The sequence below is a fragment of the Pyrgilauda ruficollis genome, unplaced genomic scaffold, assembly GCF_017590135.1.
Source record: "Pyrgilauda ruficollis isolate IOZ18807 unplaced genomic scaffold, ASM1759013v1 scaffold240, whole genome shotgun sequence".
Taxonomy (NCBI): Eukaryota; Metazoa; Chordata; class Aves; order Passeriformes; family Passeridae; genus Pyrgilauda; species Pyrgilauda ruficollis.
The window spans coordinates 139,904-160,833 of record NW_024523649.1 but is presented as its reverse complement, the minus strand read 5'-3'; the positions used below and the strand labels follow the sequence as shown (position 1 = coordinate 160,833).

The 20,930-nt window shown below is 41.3% G+C and overlaps 1 protein-coding gene across 1 annotated transcript in view; it reads left to right on the top strand.

Annotated features, from left to right (window-relative positions):
* The window catches only part of SHB (SH2 domain containing adaptor protein B), a 58,369-nt gene extending 46,422 nt beyond the window's left edge, over positions 1–11,947 (top strand). The window contains exons 5-6 of the mRNA XM_041470168.1: positions 343–462; positions 8,604–11,947. Coding sequence (XP_041326102.1) covers positions 343–462; positions 8,604–8,787 — 304 coding nt within the window. The 3' untranslated portion in view covers positions 8,788–11,947. The remainder of the gene's footprint in view (positions 1–342; positions 463–8,603) is intronic.
* Positions 11,948–20,930: the final 8,983 nt, after the last annotated feature.

The following is a 20,930-nucleotide window of genomic DNA, read 5'->3' as shown; positions in this document are numbered from 1 at the left end:
TTAAAAACTGATATATCCCAGGGATGAAATAGAGCAAATTGTACGTCATGGATCTGTTTGCAAAACAGATTATAATGTGTTTCTCTAAATGGGAATTTCTTATATAAACATGTACACAAATATTATTGTGTGGTTTCTTGATCTGAGATTTTCCCCTCAGCTGACAGGAACAAGAAGCCTCCACAACTGGTAATAACTTCATCCAGAGCTTTTTATCCATAATATGTTAGATTTTAAAGGTATCCATGTGCTATTGGTAACAATTAACATCTTTAAAAGTTAAGCAGTATGAGTGGGAATATTTCTGTGTGTTAATTAACACCTCTTTGTTTTTTTTTCTAGATGGTATCATGGAGCAATCAGTCGGACAGATGCAGAAAACCTGTTGCGTTTATGTAAGGAATGTAGCTACCTTGTAAGAAATAGTCAAACCAGCAAGCATGACTATTCGCTTTCACTGAAGTAAGTACTTGTCAGTAAAACATAATGAATGTATTTATAAGCCCTAACTTGTCTGGTGCCATATGAGAAAATTATCCAGTTTGTTGCTGCACTGTTTTAGCTCTGAAGGACTTCAGAGTGTTTGGAACTGCGTGATGTATAGTTACCAGTCACTGAATTAATGTCTTCCTGTCTGGGGATGTTAATAGATTTTTAGTCTTCATTTGGTGTCCACTTAACTAAATAAACTTGGATTAATTTTTTTTTCTGGTTCTAATTTGAAATGCTTCTGCTGCTTCTGCTTTTGGCTGAATAAGGAACTGTATTGGGGATTTTATTCCTTTTGTTTTGTATGCTTTACTGGAGTAAAGCTGTACAGCATTGTTACAGTTCTTCCAAGTAAAAAGCCCAGGACTGAGGATGAAAGATCTACAGAATTAGGAAATTAGCAGTATTCTAGTCTTAGCACTGCTCTGAATCTGCCTTACCTAGCTTAGGCTGAGCAGGATACATTACAGATGTCTTCAACATACCATAATACAAGTTCATAAACTTGTTGGATTGGAAGGGAGACTCAAAGATCATCTAGCCCAATTCTTCCACCCATGACAGGATAATAAGTTCACTTAATCTTCTAGCTGAGGAAGATTGTCAAGGTTTTGTGTGCAGGAGAAAAGGAAGCCCCTTTACGTTGGTATAGGCTGTACAGGTGCAAAGAGAAATGTTTCCTTTCTTTCCTTCATGGAGGATGGGGTCTGCTGTGGAACCTAACCTTCCAAGTAGGTCTGGGGTACAGGCCAACTTGCCCTTTTCACTAGCATTACTCCTGCCAGTTTGGCTTTTAGGCCATTTCTTCGCAGGTCTGTTCTGAAAATACATTTTACTGCTGGGATGATGGTGATACCTGGTTGTAACAAATGCTTTTATAAATAGCACCAAAGTGGATCCTTTTTTTTATAAGTTTAAAAATACCATTCTAGGACTTGAGAAGAAAAATATTTTGTAGGAGTGTATTTTAAATCATTATTCCTCTGCTGCTATTTTTGGGATCCCTCTGTAATGCAGAGGTTTGCCTTGAGCTGGAACACATCTGCTTTATAATTGTGGTTGAGTTCCTGTTATCTCTTTTGTAATTTGATCTCTGTATACTCCGATATAGGTGTCTTCTAGATATTTTCAAACATGGAAACATTAATGGCACAAGCTTTGGAATAAATTTTCCCTCAGGCCTAAATTGTCCCTTAAATTCAAAGTCTTAGAATATGACCTATTTTTAAAAGTATTTCACTTAGTTCTTGCATCAGCCCAGTGATTTTTGTTATTCTGCCAGAGCACAACTTCCAGAGGAAAGTTGACAGTTAAAATTATATTTTTCTGCTTCGGACAGCTGTGTTCATGCCTTTACTATCCTTTTGTAGTGTCTTTGGACAGAACTCCATTTCCATTCTCTATTAGGTGCGTTTGTGCTTCTTAGGGACCTTTAGTACTATGTGTGAGTCAGCAATTTTTTTCAGTTAAATGTTTCATTTCTGCTTCAGGGAAAAAGTAAGAATCACACCCTGATTTTGTACTGAGATTAAGTGACAGTGATTTAAAATCTATTCTTCTGTTTCATGTGACAAACTTTTTCTAAAAACAAAACAGAAAGTAAAAACCAGACCCAAACCACTTCACTCTAGTTTTTTAGTTTTCTCTAATAACAAAAGATTGTTTCCCAAAACACAGCAATGAGAATCTACCCAAATATTACCTGTATTTGAAAAGATGGTAGAACTTGTTCATTTTTTTCAATATAGATGAATATTTCATAATGGAGACAGCTCTGAAAACCATTTTTTCCAATAGCAGGAAGTATTTTTATGTTCTGTGGACACTGAGGCTTGACTTGCATGGGGAATTTGTGTGAGCTGTCTGGTTCAAAATCCAAAAATTATCATTCCAAATATAATGAAATGAGTGTGAAAATAGCTTTATTGCTAAATTAAAATGCATCTGTGTATAAAACAGTCATTGAGGTAGTTTAAGTTGCTCATCTCAATGTCTGTCGCTTTGAGATGGTGTAGTTTACCCAGTGAGATTTAATTGCATGGGAATTAGCTATCTCTGGGGGCATCAGAGAAGGTTTTATTGAAGTACACATTTATGTTGCCCATCTCAGTTAGAAACAAGGAATTGGTGGTGACAAGTGTTTGAAGCTAAAAGCGTCTTTCTATTGATTGGGATCCACAGAGCTAAGACTCCTTGTCAGCATTGTTTAAATTCTGCACAGCTGAAGAGGAAAAGAATATGATCTACCTTCCCAGAACAAAATCATCCCAAAGGCATGAGAAGCAGCTGTACATTCTCGTGAATCTCCTCTATCAGTCCTGCATTGTTCCCTGTTTCCTCTTCTCTGCATTCCTTCAGATCTGTAGATATTTGACTTACTCATACCCACCCACTCTTTTCTTAAACACAATTATAATTGCAGAAGGCTGGGTAAAAATTGGAGACCCATACTTCTGGTAACTGTGCTGTAACCAGAAATTTCTGGCTACTATTGAAATGCCTAGTTTCAAATTCCTTGTCTGAATTTTTGTTCTTTACTAGCACGCACACTGGTGAAAAAGGTAGAAGTAGATGTGCAAATGAAAGAGGGAGAGCCATTTCTTACTTATAAATGTTTTAGGTGTTCAGCAATTACTTCAGTGGACATCAAGCTCACAGAGATGCCTTTCTGATGTAGCAATAGAACAGGATCTCAGGACGGGGTTATCATATTTCAGTCTTGCTCAGTGAAGACCAGGCACAAGCTGGGCTCTACTAACTAATCCTTTCAGTCAGGATTTCCCCCTCCCAAGGCTCTTGCAACAGTGTGCACCGTGCCCACACCACTTCATTTCCTGACTCACATTTCAGTTTTGGGAAATGTGGCTGTTCTTAATTTTAGATAAGGATTATCTCACAAGTTAACTAAATGTGCAGTCTGTGAGCAAAAACAGTAACAAGCATTGGTTTCTGATCTGTCAGATAGTTCCTGCACAATCACAGCCACTGGAAGTACAGAGTTGAATTCAGAAAGGGTGGTGCCTTTTGACATCCTGATCCTGTGGACTCATAAACAGGCATGTGGTTTCCCTGAATAGCAAAGGAAACTGCAAGCTATGGGGTTTTTTGTCATTACTGTCTGTAGAAGTGGTCCTGATTTCCATAGTTGAGTACATAAACTTTGGGTAGTTCTGAGTTCTGGATAAATGCTGGACTTGCACCTTTCTGTTGATTTTTGTTCTTGGAAGTAAATCTTGTAATATTGTAAAAATGACAAGTTTCTTCCTGTCAGTATAATTTACAAAGAGGATTTTTGATGTGTCTCTAAATTGGCAATTGAATAAAAGTATTTAAAAGTCTTAACTAGTCTTTAACTAGTCTTTTGTTAGGCTAAACCATAAAGATAAGGTCCTGGCTGTTAGCAGAATGTATGGATTCTGTCACTTCTGTGGAAAATCCAACAAGCTGAGGATTCTCACTACCTTCAAAGCAGCAGATGGGAACTGGTTATAGAGGATGGAGCCTGGGCTTAGTAGTGATTTTCACACATTGGGTGCAAATGAGCACTTCTATACCTTGTTTGTAGGGGAAGAGATGTTTATTTTATCATGGAGACAGTGTCTGTCAGGTGTAGAATGACAGTGTAGTGTATAATATGCTTGAAAAACCAAAGGTGATACAGGAAAAATGGTTCATAGGCCAGGCTCTTAACTCCAGTAATTTTTTTTTTTTGTTGTTGTTGTGGTTATGGAAATCATTAATGGAAAATCATTTCAGAGCGGAAAAATAACACAGCATATATTTCCTGCATGGCTAGATTTTTTTTTTCCTGATGATATTGCAAAGTTGTTGCTTTTTTCTTTGTGCAAGTGACGTTTCATCAAAATGAATGCAGAAAATCTGTTCTGACAAAACAGTGCTTTCTTCAGCAAAAATAGGGTTCAGAAGACTTGGTCAAACTTTGGTTATGAACACAGAATCATGTTTCAAAGCCATTAATATTTCCTGGAAAAGATACTAGGTTTAATATCTAATTAATGCTTATTACACCTGCTTTTATCGTACTTCATGCATAAGATCAAAAAAGCACATTCTAATTAACTGTCTGCCCAATTCCTTTCCCATCCTCACTGGGTTTTGAAAACTGAAAAAAAAATATGTGGGGAGGTTGCAATTCAAAGTCTCTTGGTGTTATGGTTGTGTTGCCAAATACTTTGAACAAGGTGTGACTGACTATTAGTCATGTATCAAGTTTATGTCTGTGTAAACATCTGTGCTTGAGAGTTCCAAAGAAATTTGGTGCAGGGATCAGCAATTAGCAGTTTTCTTCTGTGTTTGAAACTCATGGGAATGGTTGGAAAAAGGAAAGAAAGGGTAGAATATTGTCTCTAGTAGCACTGTTTTGTTGCTGTTTGTCAATTGAATAAAAATGTGGTGAAGAGTTATTGCAGCATTTGAAGAAAACACAATGACATTTAGAATTCACACAGTAACAATATCACATGCTGTAGTTCAGGTCCTAGCACCTTCTCTTGCAAAATGTGTCTTGTCTCTTCAAGGCACTGGCTCTCACCAGTGTTCACAAATGTGAACTTGGGATCACTGTTTAGGTTCTTTTCTTTGAAAACCTTGGGCTGGGCAGGTTCTAATAGTTGTTGCTGAGCTATAAATATGCATTCCAAAACCAGGACTACTCAGTCGGGCATCTGTTCAGGTAGACTCCAACAGTGCTTCAAAAACTAAGCAGAAACTTATTTACAATCACTTCGACCATGAAGCTTTTTTCCCCGTCATTACCTGAAATTTCAGTAATCTTTTTGCATACTAAAATCAGCCTTTGGAGGAGAGGAAGAACTCCAAGTTCTTTTTTGACGTGGTCCCTGTAATTCTAGTCACTGGTCTAGCAGCATTGGTGTTGTTAATCAAGTGCAGATGCATTTTGCCCTTACCTATTACTAAAGGCACTGATTCTCTGATTCCAGGCATACCAGAAGAGGGGAGACTGTAAGACAGATTTTAAGGATAAATGGAGAAGGTGAGACAGCACAGAAGGATCCTTAGTGTAGATCTGAATAGTTTCACAGAATAGTTTACAGTGAAAGGGTTTAATTCAAGGGCATGATTTCAAGGTGCTGAGTTGACTTTCTTCGAACTTAATTTGTTCTACATTATAGTAGATGAGAATTGTCTGGTTTGATATGTCTACTTGCAACCTGTGATAGCTCTTTTGAAACAGGGAGGGCAGATAGCACATTCACAGTGTAATTTTTGGACACTAAAAGAGGGTGGAAAGGGAGTGAAGAAGGAAAATATTTGAAAACATAATCTTTGCTTTCATCCACCAGTAAGCTTGAAATAATGCTCAGTTTAAAGAGTTCTGAACATCCAGAAAAGTTGCCAGGATAAAAATCAGGTCTATCACTAACAATGTGGTATTGGCTGCAAACTCTAGCAGTAAGCAAAACCCATTCATTGGCTGAATGTTCTTGCCTCTCATTTCTACTGCTTTATGAACAGAAAATTTGTGTGTGAGACACTGCAAAGCTTTTGAAGTCAGTTTAACATACCTTCCAGTTGCCTAGGGAGATCTAGTTGCAAATGGACCTCTGGAGATGTCTAGTCCCTACTACAAGCAGTACATGCTTATCAGGTTGCTGAGTGATTCAGAAGACTTGTGAGGATGAAACCCTTCTGACCTGCCTAATCCTGGTTCCTGGGCTTTAGGACTCCTATGAGGAAGAAGCCCCTCTGTCCAGTGGGAACTCTCTTGCACCTTGTGCTTGTTGATGGAGAAACTTCTCTTCTCTCTGTAACTCTCCTTTTCAGGCAGTGGATGATTGCAACCTGAGACACTCCATCTCACCTTTCCTTTTCCTAGAGACTAAACAGGCACAATTCCCTCAAGCCTATCCTTGTATGTCAGGTATTCCCATCCCCAGACTATGTTTAGTGGTCTTGCTCTAGATATGCTTCAGTACTGACACCTCTTTTATCATGGGACGCCTCTCACCAGATACGGATGCAGCCTCACGAGTGCTCTGTAGAAGCAGTAGTCACTGTCTTCCAGCAGCTGGCTGCACTTTGCTATGGAACTCAGGGCTGCAGTAGGCCTTCATGGGCAGACCATTGGATCATTCTCCTTCCCACCATGAGTCCTCCCTACCACAGTTCCTTGTCTGGTCTGTTGTGCCCCATCGTGCACTGCTGCTTTGGTTTGCTCCATCCCAAGTGCAGAAGCTATGAATTTGCCTTGTCTATATTCCATTAGCCTGCTATTCATAACTTTTAGCTCACATTGTTTTTCCCTCACCCTCACAAACAGTGTGGCCTTCCAGAAGGCTCACCTGTCAGGATATATAGCAGGAATTCTTCTTGTGTGAGCTCAATGACTATTTGCTACACAAACCTGAATATATACATAGGTCCTTCTTGGGGGAGCAACAGCTGTCATGAATACATGGCTTGTAGAAATTTGTTCATACTATGTTGCATTGTCCTCCTGTTCAAAAAAGGCTTGTGCCTTTTCCTTCTCTGCATTAAAGTGTGCTTAAAAGATTGTTCTTTGGTCCTTGCCATACTTCTGAAATTAGCATGCACCTGATTCCATTAATGTATCTGCACACTTTTAAGTCATTTTGTGGCAAAGCAGATTCGCAGTCAACTGAAGAAAGGGAGCAATACATCTGTCCTCATAATAAGTATTTAAAGATGTCGCTCTTATTTAAGGGAAATAATTTAGAGATTAATTATGACTTGAAAGATATATTTTCCCACTAATAAATTGATATTTAAAGCGTGATTTTAAGCACGTAGAGCATAATTACAGTGCCTGCCATGGTTTCTGCATACCAGGTTTCTCTTCATCAGACAATTGCTGAATACATCTGAAAGATATGAGCTTGGTTATGACACAGGCACTTGCAAGGGGAACACTGCACCTGCTAAGTAGAATATGGCAGATTTTAGAGAGGCTGATTTTAACATAATTTGTTTTCCTGCTGCAGCTTTCTGTGTCACCTTGAATTGGGTTTTTTTGCTGACACAGACCAACTCCAATTTTAACACTATTGTCTCTGCCCCTGGACACACCTAGAAGAAACACTGGCTTGGAGCCAGAAGGTTAGGGATTGAGACATCAAACAAGCTGTAAAAACCTTCTAAGCCTCATTTAACATCTTGACATGTAGGAGCTGTTCTTTGTACTTGTGTTGCCCTGGATGAACTCTACACTCTTAAAGTAGCCTATATGTTATGTTAAGTAGCCTATATGTTATGTTATCTTCCACTTCTGGGAAGAGCTGAGGCCAGCTTTACCTCTGGTGCTGTATGGCAGTGTGGGTACTACCCATCAGAGTGGAATTTTGTTGGACAGATTGCTTTGCCAAGAGCAGGCAGGGCAGTTCCATGAGTTCCATGACACTCTTCTCCTGCCTGTGTAATCATGAGCCTTCCCTCAAAGAAAGTGCCTGCAGAAAGACCACAGGACAGCAGCCTTTGCTCAGTATAGTGCTCAGTCTAAAGCAGTACTATGCCATGAACCTTGGGAACATGCTTACCTGGAGTAGTTTTCCCACCTGAAGCCACCAGATTATGCACAGAGATCTGTTCTGGACAGTTACTGCCTGGGTGGAATGGATAAACTCCGCCCTGAGGCATCCACAGGTTAGAACAGGACAGATCTTGTCTTGCCTAGCTGAGCAAGGTTCATGGCCTGCTTGTGCTTCTGACAGGCCAACACCACAGATATTTGGGTCCAGAAGTAATGACTGGCTATAGTGAAAATAAGTGTTCACAGGAAAATATTGAAGGGGCTGGAGAGAGGGGCCGTGGGAAGGAAATGGATTGTCTGCTAGCATAGCTCTGATCACTTTCTGTCTGAGATAGCTATGCATGTGAATCAAGGCAGCACAGGTGCTGAAAACAAAATACTGCCTTAGGCTGCCTTTGTGGTGAGCTGTCCATGGGGGTTTGCTACTAGCAGTTGGAGACGTCAGTCTGGCCACCGTCTTGGCCTGCCACCCAGCAGCTATTGGCATTTTGTTCTCTACTTTCCCTTCCATAAGGAGAGCCTGTCATGGTGCTGCACCCCTCTTCCCTATGCACAAGCATGAACTTACACTTTGCTTTCCTTGCAGGAGCAGTCAAGGTTTTATGCATATGAAGCTGACGAAAACCAAAGAGAAGTACATCCTGGGTCAGAACAGCCCTCCCTTCGACAGTGTTCCTGAAGTCATCCACTACTACACTACAAAAAAGCTGCCTATCAAAGGAGCAGAACACTTGTCCTTGCTCTACCCCGTGGCTGTACGGACTCTCTAATAACCTAGTCTCACCCCTTCCTGTGGATGGGAGGTGAGAGATAAGCTGGGTTGCACAGAATTCATTACCAGAATTCAGAGCCTGAGTCTATGATGGAGAGAGGCAGCATTTAGTCTTGTGAATGTGGGCTCCCTGCAGAGTTGTCTGTGGGGCTGTGTGTGTGATACACTTGTGCTGCAGCATGCCTCTAGAATTATATTGCTGCGTAAGAGAACACTTATTTTAATGCAAGGAGAGCAGATAACCTTCCCAGACCTTCTATGTGAATGAAAGTGCTTCCCAACAAAAGTTCTTCCTTCATGTTTTGAGAAGAATCAACAAGTTCTTCTCGGCAGTAAAAAACCAACCACTTGTATTCTCTTGCTACCCTGAGAAACTTCTCCATGAGAAAGAGTAACCTTACTCTGAGGGACCCTAGGGTGTTCTTGATGGACCTGAGAAGGAGCTGCTTAGCAAGCAAGTCTCTGGCTCTGGTCACATAGTTTGATGGGTTTGGGATTTTTTTAATGCAGTTTCTTGGGGTAGTCAAATATTGAACTTCTATTAGACACACAATCTTAAAATAGTTTTGTGAGAGGAAATCATGGTCAATTACTTATGAATAGGGGATGTAATTAAACAGTAGTTTGTTATATATTTTTATCCTTTTTGGTACAATAATCTCTTAATGTTTACTGTCTTCATTTGCAAGTTTCATTTGTAGGTACAGGCAGCTAATTCTGTTTGGGGCAGTTACACCATTATGTTTTAAGTAGTTAGGATAAGTAATTTTGATATGTGGGTTAGTATTTATGCATGAGGGTGGTCAAAGGCTTTTATAAAGCTTTAGTAGGCAAAATCTCCACTTGCTCGTTCATCTGGATCAAACAGCTGTCCTACTGATGTAGCAGGCTAATGTGTATCACACTGCCTTTCCACAAGATGGCTTTTGCAGCTGTGAGAATTGTAGTATGTAGCAGAGCAGAATTTTGTTTTTCTGGTCTACCACGGCATTCTTAAGCCATAGCCCCACTGGCACATACCTTCTGGCCAGTGCTCTTTTTCACCATGAGCAGAAACCTTCCTCCTGCTGTATTTCAGTCACTGTCAGCCAGAAGCACTGTGGAAGCTGCTCTGTATCTTAGTCCTGCCAACTCAGTACCCATCTACTTGGGACATATTTTCTATATGCTCTGTGTGCTCATTCAGTGAGATAAAGTGAAAAATTATAATTGTACACAAGCTGGAACTGGGGAATCTATAGCCTTATAGTCCTCATGTTGTGCCATCTCCCACATATGTCTAGAATGTTGTGCATTAACCCATCAGCTGGTATAGTAGCAAACTGGTTATATGCAGGTTATGTATTTTACAGACAGCAATAGGACTGTGAAATTGTGTGCTATTTAATTCAGCTTTCTTAGCTACTACTATTTTTTTATGTATGCTTAGAAAGAAGTGCAAATCTGAAAATTGTGATGGAATAACCACTTATTGCCTGTAAAAATAGTTCTTCATGGTATTGTTTAATCTGTTAAGAACCTCAAGGATGACCCATATACTCTCACTGGTGCTAAATATTCTGTTTCCTTTTAAGCCTGCCTTATTCTTTAAATGGCATCCAATGCAGATTGAACAGAAGTTGATCATATGTGTGTGAAGAGCCCAGTGTCATTCCGTGCAGCAGTGGTAGTGGGTCAAACTGTCTGTCTCACCCAGAATCAGAAGCTGCATTGAAATAGGTTTTCCAGTTTTCCAAGGAGGGTGGCTCAATGGAGGACAAAGAGACAACATTCCTCTCCAAGTGAAAACAAACATCCCCTTTTCATGTACTTGATGCCTTGAGAAGGCTGACCTAGAACACAGGCTAGACAGAGTTAAAGAATAAAGTAGGTATTTACTAAAAGCCCTTAAAGGATTCACCTTGGGCAGTGTAAGAGCCTGGCCAGGGCTACACCCAAGATGAACCCAGAATGGTCACCAAATGGATGACCCGTCACAAGGTATCACACTTCTATAAGTTTTGGTCCATTAGTATATTGGAGTTAATTGCCAGGTTAGAGGTTTAGGTTATGAAGTTCCATCCTCCGTGTTTTCCCTCTTCAGTTCACCATTGTTTATACTTTTTTTGGGCCTGGAGCTTGTAACAGTTATCCTTGGTCAGCTGGAAAAAGAATTGTTTTGTCTACCTATCCTGTGAAGAGAAATTACCAACACTTAATATGAAGCTCAGAGCTACACACTAAAACAGCACAGAATCTGAAAAATATGAAAGCTAAAACTTAAGGCATCATATTCACCTACCTGTTTTGTTTATTTCCTTAAAGTCTTTACTCACTTAACACCACTCAACTGACAAGACCATACAGGCACTTTTAAGTTAGTATATTCTCTCACCAGAGTAGGAGTTTATGAAGGTGGCAGAATTCACACAGATTAGGAATCAGATGACATCTGCTCTGAGTCTTGGCCTTTGTGGACTCAAGCAACGCTATCATGCCCTTTGGGACAGAAATATGTGTTATATCTTCTTTTGCATGTTGAATCTGGCATGATTGCTGTTCCATAGTCTGTTTAGGCCCCTACTCTGTCTAACAGCAATTACCAGTAGAAACCAATAGCATCATTAACCAAGGCCTTGTCTGGCTTCCTTAAGCACTTTGTCTTTAATTCATGGGGATAACTATTGTACCAGACCTTTCCTGTCATGGGTCTGATCAAAAGTCAGATGAAGCCAGCAAGTGCCATTTTATTGCTGTCTGCAAATTTTGGGTTGGGATCCATTGTTTCATATAAATTATGTGAATGTTCATCATACCAATGAGTATACTGCTTATTACAGCTTCAAGGATCAGATCAAGGTTCTTGGCTCAGTAAGAGGAAATCATCTCAGAACATATTGGTTGTCCATGGGAAGTTTTTTTTATTATTTTTCCAGAAGACTTTTAGAAAGTACTCAATAATTGCAGAATAAATAAAACCAGGATTTTGTTTGCACTGTAATGTTGTCTCTGTTTATTTAAGTGATTGTATTATATTTTTCCAGTGAAGGAATATTCTTCCAGATTTTTTAATGTACAGTGAAAATGCGGTGTGTTAACAGTGTGTAGTGTTGCGTATAGGTGGAAGATCTTGTAGTGATCATGCCTATATTGCACATTAAAAGTTTATTTTAAAAAATATATAAACCTCTCCCTTTTTTTCCTCTGGTTGTCCTTGTGTACTCAGATTGTCATGAATAGCTAATAATTGAAGTGGCCTTTTAGAACAACTTGAATTTGTTTGTCTCAGCTGTGTTGTGAAAGTAATCACTAGGTTGTAATTTGGAGTCTGAAAAATCATATATCTCCGTTCTACCCTGACTAATTCTCTTGATAATGTGCACCTTTACAAGGGCTGACACGGGTGCATGTGTGAATGATATTGCTGGTGGCATCCAAGGAATCCAGTTATTGCTGCTAACAGCATAACATTGGTGAGTCACTTTTTGCAGTCTTTGTAAGAGGTGTTAATTTGGCTCCTCTTTTGATGAGTATTTCACAGCATGGTGAAGGCTGTGAACATCTGTGTGATGTGTAGGAGAGCTTTAGTGGCCAAGGTTGCATTTCACAGCTCCTTCCATAATTGGAAAATAATTTAGATTTGTGGAAATACAGTCATCACAATGGCTTCTCTACTTGATAACAGATTATTGTCCTACTTTGAAATGAAGTCTTCAGAGACAGGATGAAAAGCACAGGGCTGAATTAAGTGCAAAGGTACAAAGCAGACATTTTCAGCTTCTCAAAGAACATGGCCTGAATCTATACTCTGAGGAAAATGCTTACTGCTTGGAGGATGACACATTTGTGTGCTTCTCCTCAGCATCCCATTGGGTTTTGCACTTTATCTTGATGCCATGGCTCAAGCTGGCAACACAAAGACCGTGTGGCAATGTTGGTGCAGTCCACAAATGATATCTTTTATCCAGGCTCTGATTTCATTTTGACACTACTACACTACTAAGCTATACTCTGGTGGACTTGGTCCTCTGCTGCTGTAAGTTATTCATGCTGTCCTTGGGTGGTATCTCAAGTGGTGCCTGAGCAAAACAAGCAAGGTCTTAACGGAATTTTAAATAAACAGATTAAAGACCCCGCCCCACACACTACTCCACTCTCTGCACGTAGAGAGGGTAAAGCAAAACAGATTTGGAACAGCACTGTCTACCATATGGTATGTCATACCATACTCCAGGTATGAGCAAAGGGTAAAGGAAATAGAAAGGAGTTTCAACTGATTTTCATACATTTTTTCTTTTTTTAATTATCTCCAATGATACCACATAAAATTCGGCATATTGGTTTCTTTTATTACTTATTTTCTGGAGGCTCCAGTAAGAAGGTAAGAAGAAAGTAGGCAAAGAAATTGCAGCAGCTGAACAAAGTTGTTGATCTGAAATGAACCAAATAGAAGTCCTACTGAAAAAAAAAAAAAAAGTTCATATGTTGCAAGGGATGACCATGTACAATCCAATTTTCTGCAGCATGTGATTTCCCATCTTGAGTCTTGAACTTCCTCTGTGAACAAGGTATGCACAATGTAGAGATAATGTGGTGACTTCAGAGCTCTGCACCTTGTATTTAGTTCAGTGATAAGATTAGACCAAACATTGCCTTTGCTTTCAGGGTCCCTGAATTGCATTTGTTACTGCTGACAATTCCAAGACACAAGCTTGGTGAAGCTTGTTGGCAAGTTGATTATATTAACCCATTCCCCAAGTCTGCCTCCAAGAAACAATGGTTCTAACCACAGTAGAAATATCAAGAGGATGGCTGGAAATCTGCTGAGTTGCATAAGCCATGGGGATGACTGAAATATGATGATTGTATGAAATTAATATATAGAATAGTTACAGGGTTGTTCATAGAGTAATGGCTAGATTGTGTCAGGTAGTATGGGTGGGACCTGGCTGAAATTTAGCTATGAAAGCTATGAAAGAATAGAGAAGGATAAGGTAACCATTTACAAGCTTGTTGACTGCTGTGAAAGTTGTAAAAGTGTCATGGAGAAAGTGTGGAGATACTTTCAGCAAGGCCAGACTGAATGGCAGTGAGGCAAGAGCCAAGTGCGAGATACTGAGAGAATTTGAATACAGGAACCTGGCATTCTCTAGCAGTCTGTAATGGATATTGTCCACTGTCTCTCAAGAGAGACACAGAAGGTACCTACAAGAGGTAACCCAGACAAAGAGATTATGAGAAGAGACTAAAGAAACTTGATGAGAATCCAGAGAGACTCAGAAGAGACCTCAAACAAAACCCTGGGGAGGAAAAGGAGAGAATTCAGGAATACCTTGGGAGAAATGCAAGGGACCCTACATCCTTAGAGACTGCACATGGTAAGGCTGGAACTGCTACACTGACCATCTTGACTTCTCTTCCAGACTGTGTGGTCTACCAGTTAGGACAAGGACTACGCTGATCAAACCAACTTCTCTTCTGGACTGTCCTGTGGAACAGGAAGGTCATGTTTCTCATGGTTGACATCACAGATATCCATGTCTAAAATGTTTTTGAATCTGACTTCATTTAGACTCTGCACTTTCGTTTTAACTTTTACTGCAAAAACCAGCCCTGAACTCTCTCTTATTAATTAATTATTTTTAATTATTTTCAAATATAAAGTTATGTGATATAATTGTGATAAATTATTATAATAAAAGGATTCCAGTTAGTAACTTTAGTTCCAGTTAGTATGGCCAGGAAGGACCATTTTTTCAACCTGAGTATTACCAGTTCTGTGAAAATAAGGGTCATGTAAAAAATGTCTTTGATTTTTGTTGTTTGTTCATAATCTCCTTTCAGCACAAGTGTAGTAAACTTTTCTCTGAAATCATCTTATTGTTTACCTCCAATAATTAGATCCATTCATAGAGAGGGCAGCCTATAAAATCTTGTCATCTGTCTGTTTTTTCTACATATTAAGACTATTTTTACCTCTATATAAACTTATCTATATAGAATCATTTAGGTCACTGAGTCCAACATTTTACCTAACTTTTCCAAATCCACCCCTAAATCATGTCCTTAAGTGCCACATCTTTTAAATATCTCCGGACAGTGGACTGAACCACTTCCCTGAGCAGCCTGGTCTGTGACTGATGGCCTTTTCAGTAGTGAATTATTTCCATATTAACACAGTCTGAACCACCACTGGTGCAACTTGAGGCTGTTTCTTCTCATCCCCTCATTTATTGGGAGAAAAGGCTGACACTCACCTCACTAAAGCCTCCTTCCCAGTAGTTTGCCAAGTTGAAATTTTCCTGAGTCTCCTTTTCTACAGGCTTAACACATGCAGTGCCGTCAGCTGCTCTTTACAGGACTTGTGCACCAGACCCTTCACCAGCAGCTCCATTGCCCTTCTCTGGACACACCCCAGCACCTCAGTGCTCTTTTTGAAGTGAGGGGCCCAGAACTGGACACAGAACTCAAGATGGGCCCTCACCAGTGCCAAGTACAGGGGGGCAATCACTGCCCTGGTTCTGCTGGCCACATTATGGATGACACAGGCCAAGTGCCACTGGCCTTCTTAGCCACCTGGACACACTCCTGGCTTGAACTCTGGTTCAGCCAGATGTCGACCATATCACCCCCAGGTCCTTTGCTGGGCAGCTTTACAGACACTCTGCTCCCCATCTGCAGCACTGAGTGAGGTTGTTGTGACCCCAGGCCAGGACCTGACACTTGGCCTTATTGAATCTCACACCATTGGCCTCAGCACATCAATCCAGCCTGTCCAGATCCCTCTGCAGAACCATCCTGCCCTCCAGCAGGTCAACACTCCCACACAGCGTGGTGTGGTCTGCAAAATTTCTCAGGGTATGCTCAATTCCCTCATCCAGATCAGCAAACTGGCTGTTAACCAAAACTGGCTCCAGTACTGACCCCTGGAAAAAGCACTTGTGACCAGATGGATTTAGCTCCATTCACCATCACACTCTGGCCATCCAGACACTTTGTTACCCAATAAACAGTGCACCCATCCAAGTCATGAACAGGCAGTTTCTCTGGGAGATTGCTGTGGGAGAAATTGTCAAAGGCTTTGACTGAGTCAAAATCTTTCCCTTATCTATTAAGTGGGTCACTCTGTTGTAGGTCAGATTGGTAAAGTAGCACCTGACTTCCCTAGATCCTTGCTGGCTGGGCCTGATCCCTGGTTGTCTTGTACATGCAGTGTGATGGCACTCAGCATGATCTGTTCCAGGACCTTCTCCAGGCTGACAGGACCATAGTGCCCCAGAATCTTATAGATGCTCCTTCCAGCCCAGGAGACTGAAAGCTGGCCATCACTTTGGCCAGCTTTCAGTCTCCTGGGACCTCCCTGGTTAGCCAAGACTGCTGCTAAATGATTAAAAATGACTCAATGAGCTCCTCCACCAGCTCCCTCAGTACCCTTGGGAGGAACCCATTTGGCCTCATAGACTTGTTTGTGTCTAAGCCATGTTTGATTGTTAATTTTTTCCCCTTGGATTATTAGGCCATCATTCTGTTTACTATCTATGTCTTCCAGATCACCAGATGTATTGACAGAAACATTTTGTCTTTTACTGTGGTAGTCAAATTAAGTTCTAGTTGGGCTTTGGCCCTTTAAATTTTCTCTCCATGCAAATGTGGAACTTGGTAGTCTTCCTGAGTGGAGACCCACTTTTTCCAAAGGTCATAAGCTCTTTTCTTTACTGAATTATAGCCAAAACTCTCTTGTTCAGACTGGTTTTCTTCCCCCCCCACCCCACCCCCACCTTCATCACATGTCTTTTGGCATTCAGGAATGGTACTTCTGCGCCTCTAAGACTTTTTTGTTCAAAAATTGCTAGCCTGCCTGGATTCCTTTGTCCTTCAAGAATGCACAGAATCCTTTAGGCTGGGAGAGACCTCTGGACCACTGAGATCCATCTTTGACTGATCACCACCTCGTCAGCTAGACCATTGCACCATGTCCTGTGTCCAGTCCTTTCATGAACACCTGCAAGGGTGGTGACTTCACCACCTCCCTGGGCAGTCCATGCCAATGTTTAACAACCCTCTCCATCAAGAAATTCCTCCTCATATCCAGCCTGAACCTTCCCTGGCACAGCTTGAGGCTGTGTCCTCTCATCCTGCAACTAATTTCTTAGGAGAAGAGGCCAACCCCCAACTAGCTGCAACTTTCTCTTGGATTTTTAGAGCAGTAAGGTCACCCTGAGCCTCCTTTACTCCAGACTCACAACCCTAGGTCCCTCAGCCTCTCCTACTAGGACTTATCCACTAGACCTTTCTCCAGCTTCACTGCCCTTCTCTGGGCACCCCAGCACCTCAATACCTTCTTTGAAGTGCCTTCCAAGAGACTCTGTCAACTAGGCCAAAGGCTTCCCGACAGAAGTCCAAGCTGGTAGTTCAAACCACATTCCTTAATTCTATTGTTTCATGATTACTACAGCCCAGACATCCTCCAGCCATTAGCTTCACCAGTTTTACTGCTGTTAAGGCTCTTCTTCATCTCTGTTAAACAAATTAAACCCTTAAGTCCCTTCCCTTACTTGTCCTTTGTGCTGTCACCATGTGACTGCCTGAATAATTCTGATTTCAGGGTGCTGAGAATTGGCTGAAAGAGTTTGAGTTGCAGAGTCCAGTGTCTGCTCTGTCACTAATAGGAGTTCTTGTGAAGAAAACTAAAGGTGAGAGCATTCTCCTTTTGCACTTGGAAGCTGCATTTAAGCTCAGATTTTGCTACTGACCCCTACCTCTGTATTATCTTTGCTTCTGTAATTCACTGCCTAGTATCTCATTGATTCTGACCCTAATCCTGACACATCACCTTGGTTTTCAGGCTTAGCCTCAGGCTTTCTACATTCCTATGCACCTGCTGTGTTACTACTGGACTGAGACTGAATTGCTGGCTCAGAATCATGCCAGAAAAAACAAATAAACAGAGAAAAACAAAAAAATAACTCTGCATCTAGCTCCAGCTGTAGGTTTTGTTTCTATAGAGGTCATGTAAAAATGGAGCTTGACAGCAAGAGATACTCTGGGATGGCCAAAGTTGCTGAGCTGCTCTGTTTTTTACTCATTGAGCTGCTGAGCATTTGCATGTACATCCTTCCTTCAGTTTTTACATCTTCCTTTTGCAGCTGTGGCCACCCAGTGTCTGCAGAAGCAGGCTGGTTCATGAGCAAAACAATATTTTCCCGCTTTTAATGAAATGACATGCTAACCAAACCCAGATCAATTATAGTGGGGACTGTTAAGATTTCTTAATTTATTTTTTTTATCTATGCTAAATTCTAACTTAATGTTCATCATGTCATAATTATTCTCCATATTAAATTTTCTTTTTTTCTGAATCCTAGAATTTTGGTCATTTCAACAACAGCAACAATGAAAACGGAAAATGTGTTTGGCCTGCTTGTGCTCATTTAGCTTTTTATGTTTGTCTCTCCAGATGCATTTCTTCTTTCTTTCCTTCATCTTAATCTCCCATTCCTCCTTCTTTTCCTACCTACTTGAAAAGCTGAAATCTTTTCTGTCTGAAAATATTTTCTTTTCTGAAATCTGTCAAATATTTTGGTTTGAGTCTTGGAAAATTAAGAAAAATATGAACATTTTGATGCAAAATGAAATTTTGTGGCTACTCCCAGCATACTTGGTCTTGATGCAGCCAGTCAGACAGTGCAATCCCCAGGACTCTGAAGGGGCAGAAGGGGATAGGGCTGTTTTCTCTCTGCCCAGAACTGCCAACACTCTCCAAGTCTCAATGGCCAAGGCACTACTGGATTACAGGAAAGGTCCTCCAGCCTTGTAGAACTGAACACACCCGGCTTGGCCTGAGGTGGGGCCCTCTTCAATATAGAGACAGAGCACAAGGAAACTCCTCCAGAAGTGGATCCCTCCCACAGGCAGGCAGTGATCCTATTTTCTGTAGGCTCACATCCCTCTATCCTGTCCCTCACAGCCTTAAATCCTCCTGTTCCCTGCTGCTGTGTCTCTATGGGACACAGCTGCGGGCTGTGTAGAGACGCACTCCTTCAACAGGGAGTGCAGGAAGAGGGAAGGGAGATTTCCTTCAATCCCATTCTGGGTCTCTAGCTCTGATGTACAGGGTGAAATCAACCCACACTCTCTTTTCCCGGGAACACAGCTCCCTCGTGAGGCAGACTTCAGCAGGGCCGTTTGAGGCTCCAGGTTCATCTAATAAATGGGATATCGCTGCAAAACCACCTGCACCAAGGAAGCAGATATACCCATCAACTCTCAGCACAGGTACAACTGTCAGGAGATGTGTCTTGTAAGAGGTGAGGATGGGGAAAGGAGCACTAGACCCTGCTGTTTTCCAGTGAGCCTGGGTGCCCTGCTGCTCACTAGCCCTGCTTTGCTCTGACTGCTAGTCTCAGCTGTTCTCTCAACACCAAAAGAAACCAGACTTGACCTCTTCACCATACTCTAAAACTCTGCTACTTAATTCCTTAGAAATCAAATTACAGACTCCCACCCCTATAAACTCTGCTGCCCACCTAGCACGCTTTTTTATCCCACGTGTTGGTGTCGTCAATGTATGGTAAGTGTTCAGGGAGATCATTCTGGTGACTGTGCAGCTCTGATCAGTCCATGACAAATGGTAGGACTGTGCTTCCAGCCTGGTGTGGTTCATTCCAGGGGTACTGACAACCTGTCACATGAAAGCAAATTTTTGCTTCTGCTGCCAAAGGAATTGAGAAAAAAACATTGATAATATGTGTTGTAACACACCACTTTTCTGTCCTTGATTCCTGGTATCACAGGGACTCCAGCGTATCAAGTATAGCAGCACTCAGCAGCAGCGCGACATCTTCATTCAGGACACCATAGTCCCTGTTAATTTTCACCCTCCACCAGACTTCTGCATGGGCCATATGAGATATTTAAAAGACACTGATCATTCTTTGGGTCTCCAGTGGTCAATCAGCCTTCAGGTGGGAGCCAGGGACTCTCACTTGCAGCAGTATCACTGCTGGTGCACCGCCATGGTAGCAATCAGCCTGCCATTCATCCACCCACAGTAAGGCCACAACAGAGAAATGTTCTGAGAGGCCAGACAAACTAGTCAGCTGTTTAACCTTCTCCATATTCATGATGGCAACTCTGAAAGTTCATTGGTGCCTTTTTGGGCCCTTGAAGTACACTGTCCTCAAGCAGTCTATGCCAAGGATACATGAGGCCTCCAGGACTGTCCAGAATAGGGTAGTTTTGCCACAAACCCAAAAATATCAGTTAGTAGTATTAAACACCTCACATAAGGGTGGACAAAAACTGTGGAATGCATGCAGTAAAACCACCAACATCAATCTCAGCAAAGAGGAGGTGTTTTCTCTCATTCTGTCTGCAGGATAACTTCCCTGGCATAGTTAAGTGCACAACATTTGTATTAACATGCTGCAAAGCTCAACAGAATGAAGTGCAGCCAGCCAGCTTCAAAGACACACAAACCTGCCAATTAATAACTGATATAGCTGTAGCATGCTCAATTCAGAACTCCCATTGGCTCAATCCACATACCGGGTGCCAAAAAACATTGTGGTGGGTTGACCTTAGCTGGATGCCAAGTGACCACAAGCAGCTCTATCACTCAACAGGACAGGGGAGAAAATAAGATGAAAAAACTCATGGGTTGAGATAAAGGCAGTTCAATGAAGAAACCAAAAGGCTGTGTGTGGAAGCAAAGCAAAGCAAAAATATTTATTCACTCATTTTCATCCTCAGGTGGTGTCCTGGGAAGCAGGGCCTCAGGGCCTCAGTATGTGTAGTGATTACTTTGGAAGACAAATGCCTTAATAACAAGTCCCTCCCATGATCTTTAACTTGTTTTTTTTTTTTGGTTTTTTTTTTTTTTTTTTGCCAAGTACAATAACACATAGTATAAGATATCCCCTTTGATTATGAAATACCCCCTTTATTTTGTCCTGGCTATGTGTACTCCCAAACTCTTGCCCACCTCCAGCCTGCTGGCCCTTGGATGGAGAATGAATAAACAGCCTTGATGCTGTTGAACCCTGCTCAGCATGACCAAAACATTGGTGTGCTATCAACACCATTGTAGCTGTAAGTACAAAGAACAGCTCTATAATGGCTGCTACCAGGAAAGTTGACTCCATCCCAACCAGACCCACTCAC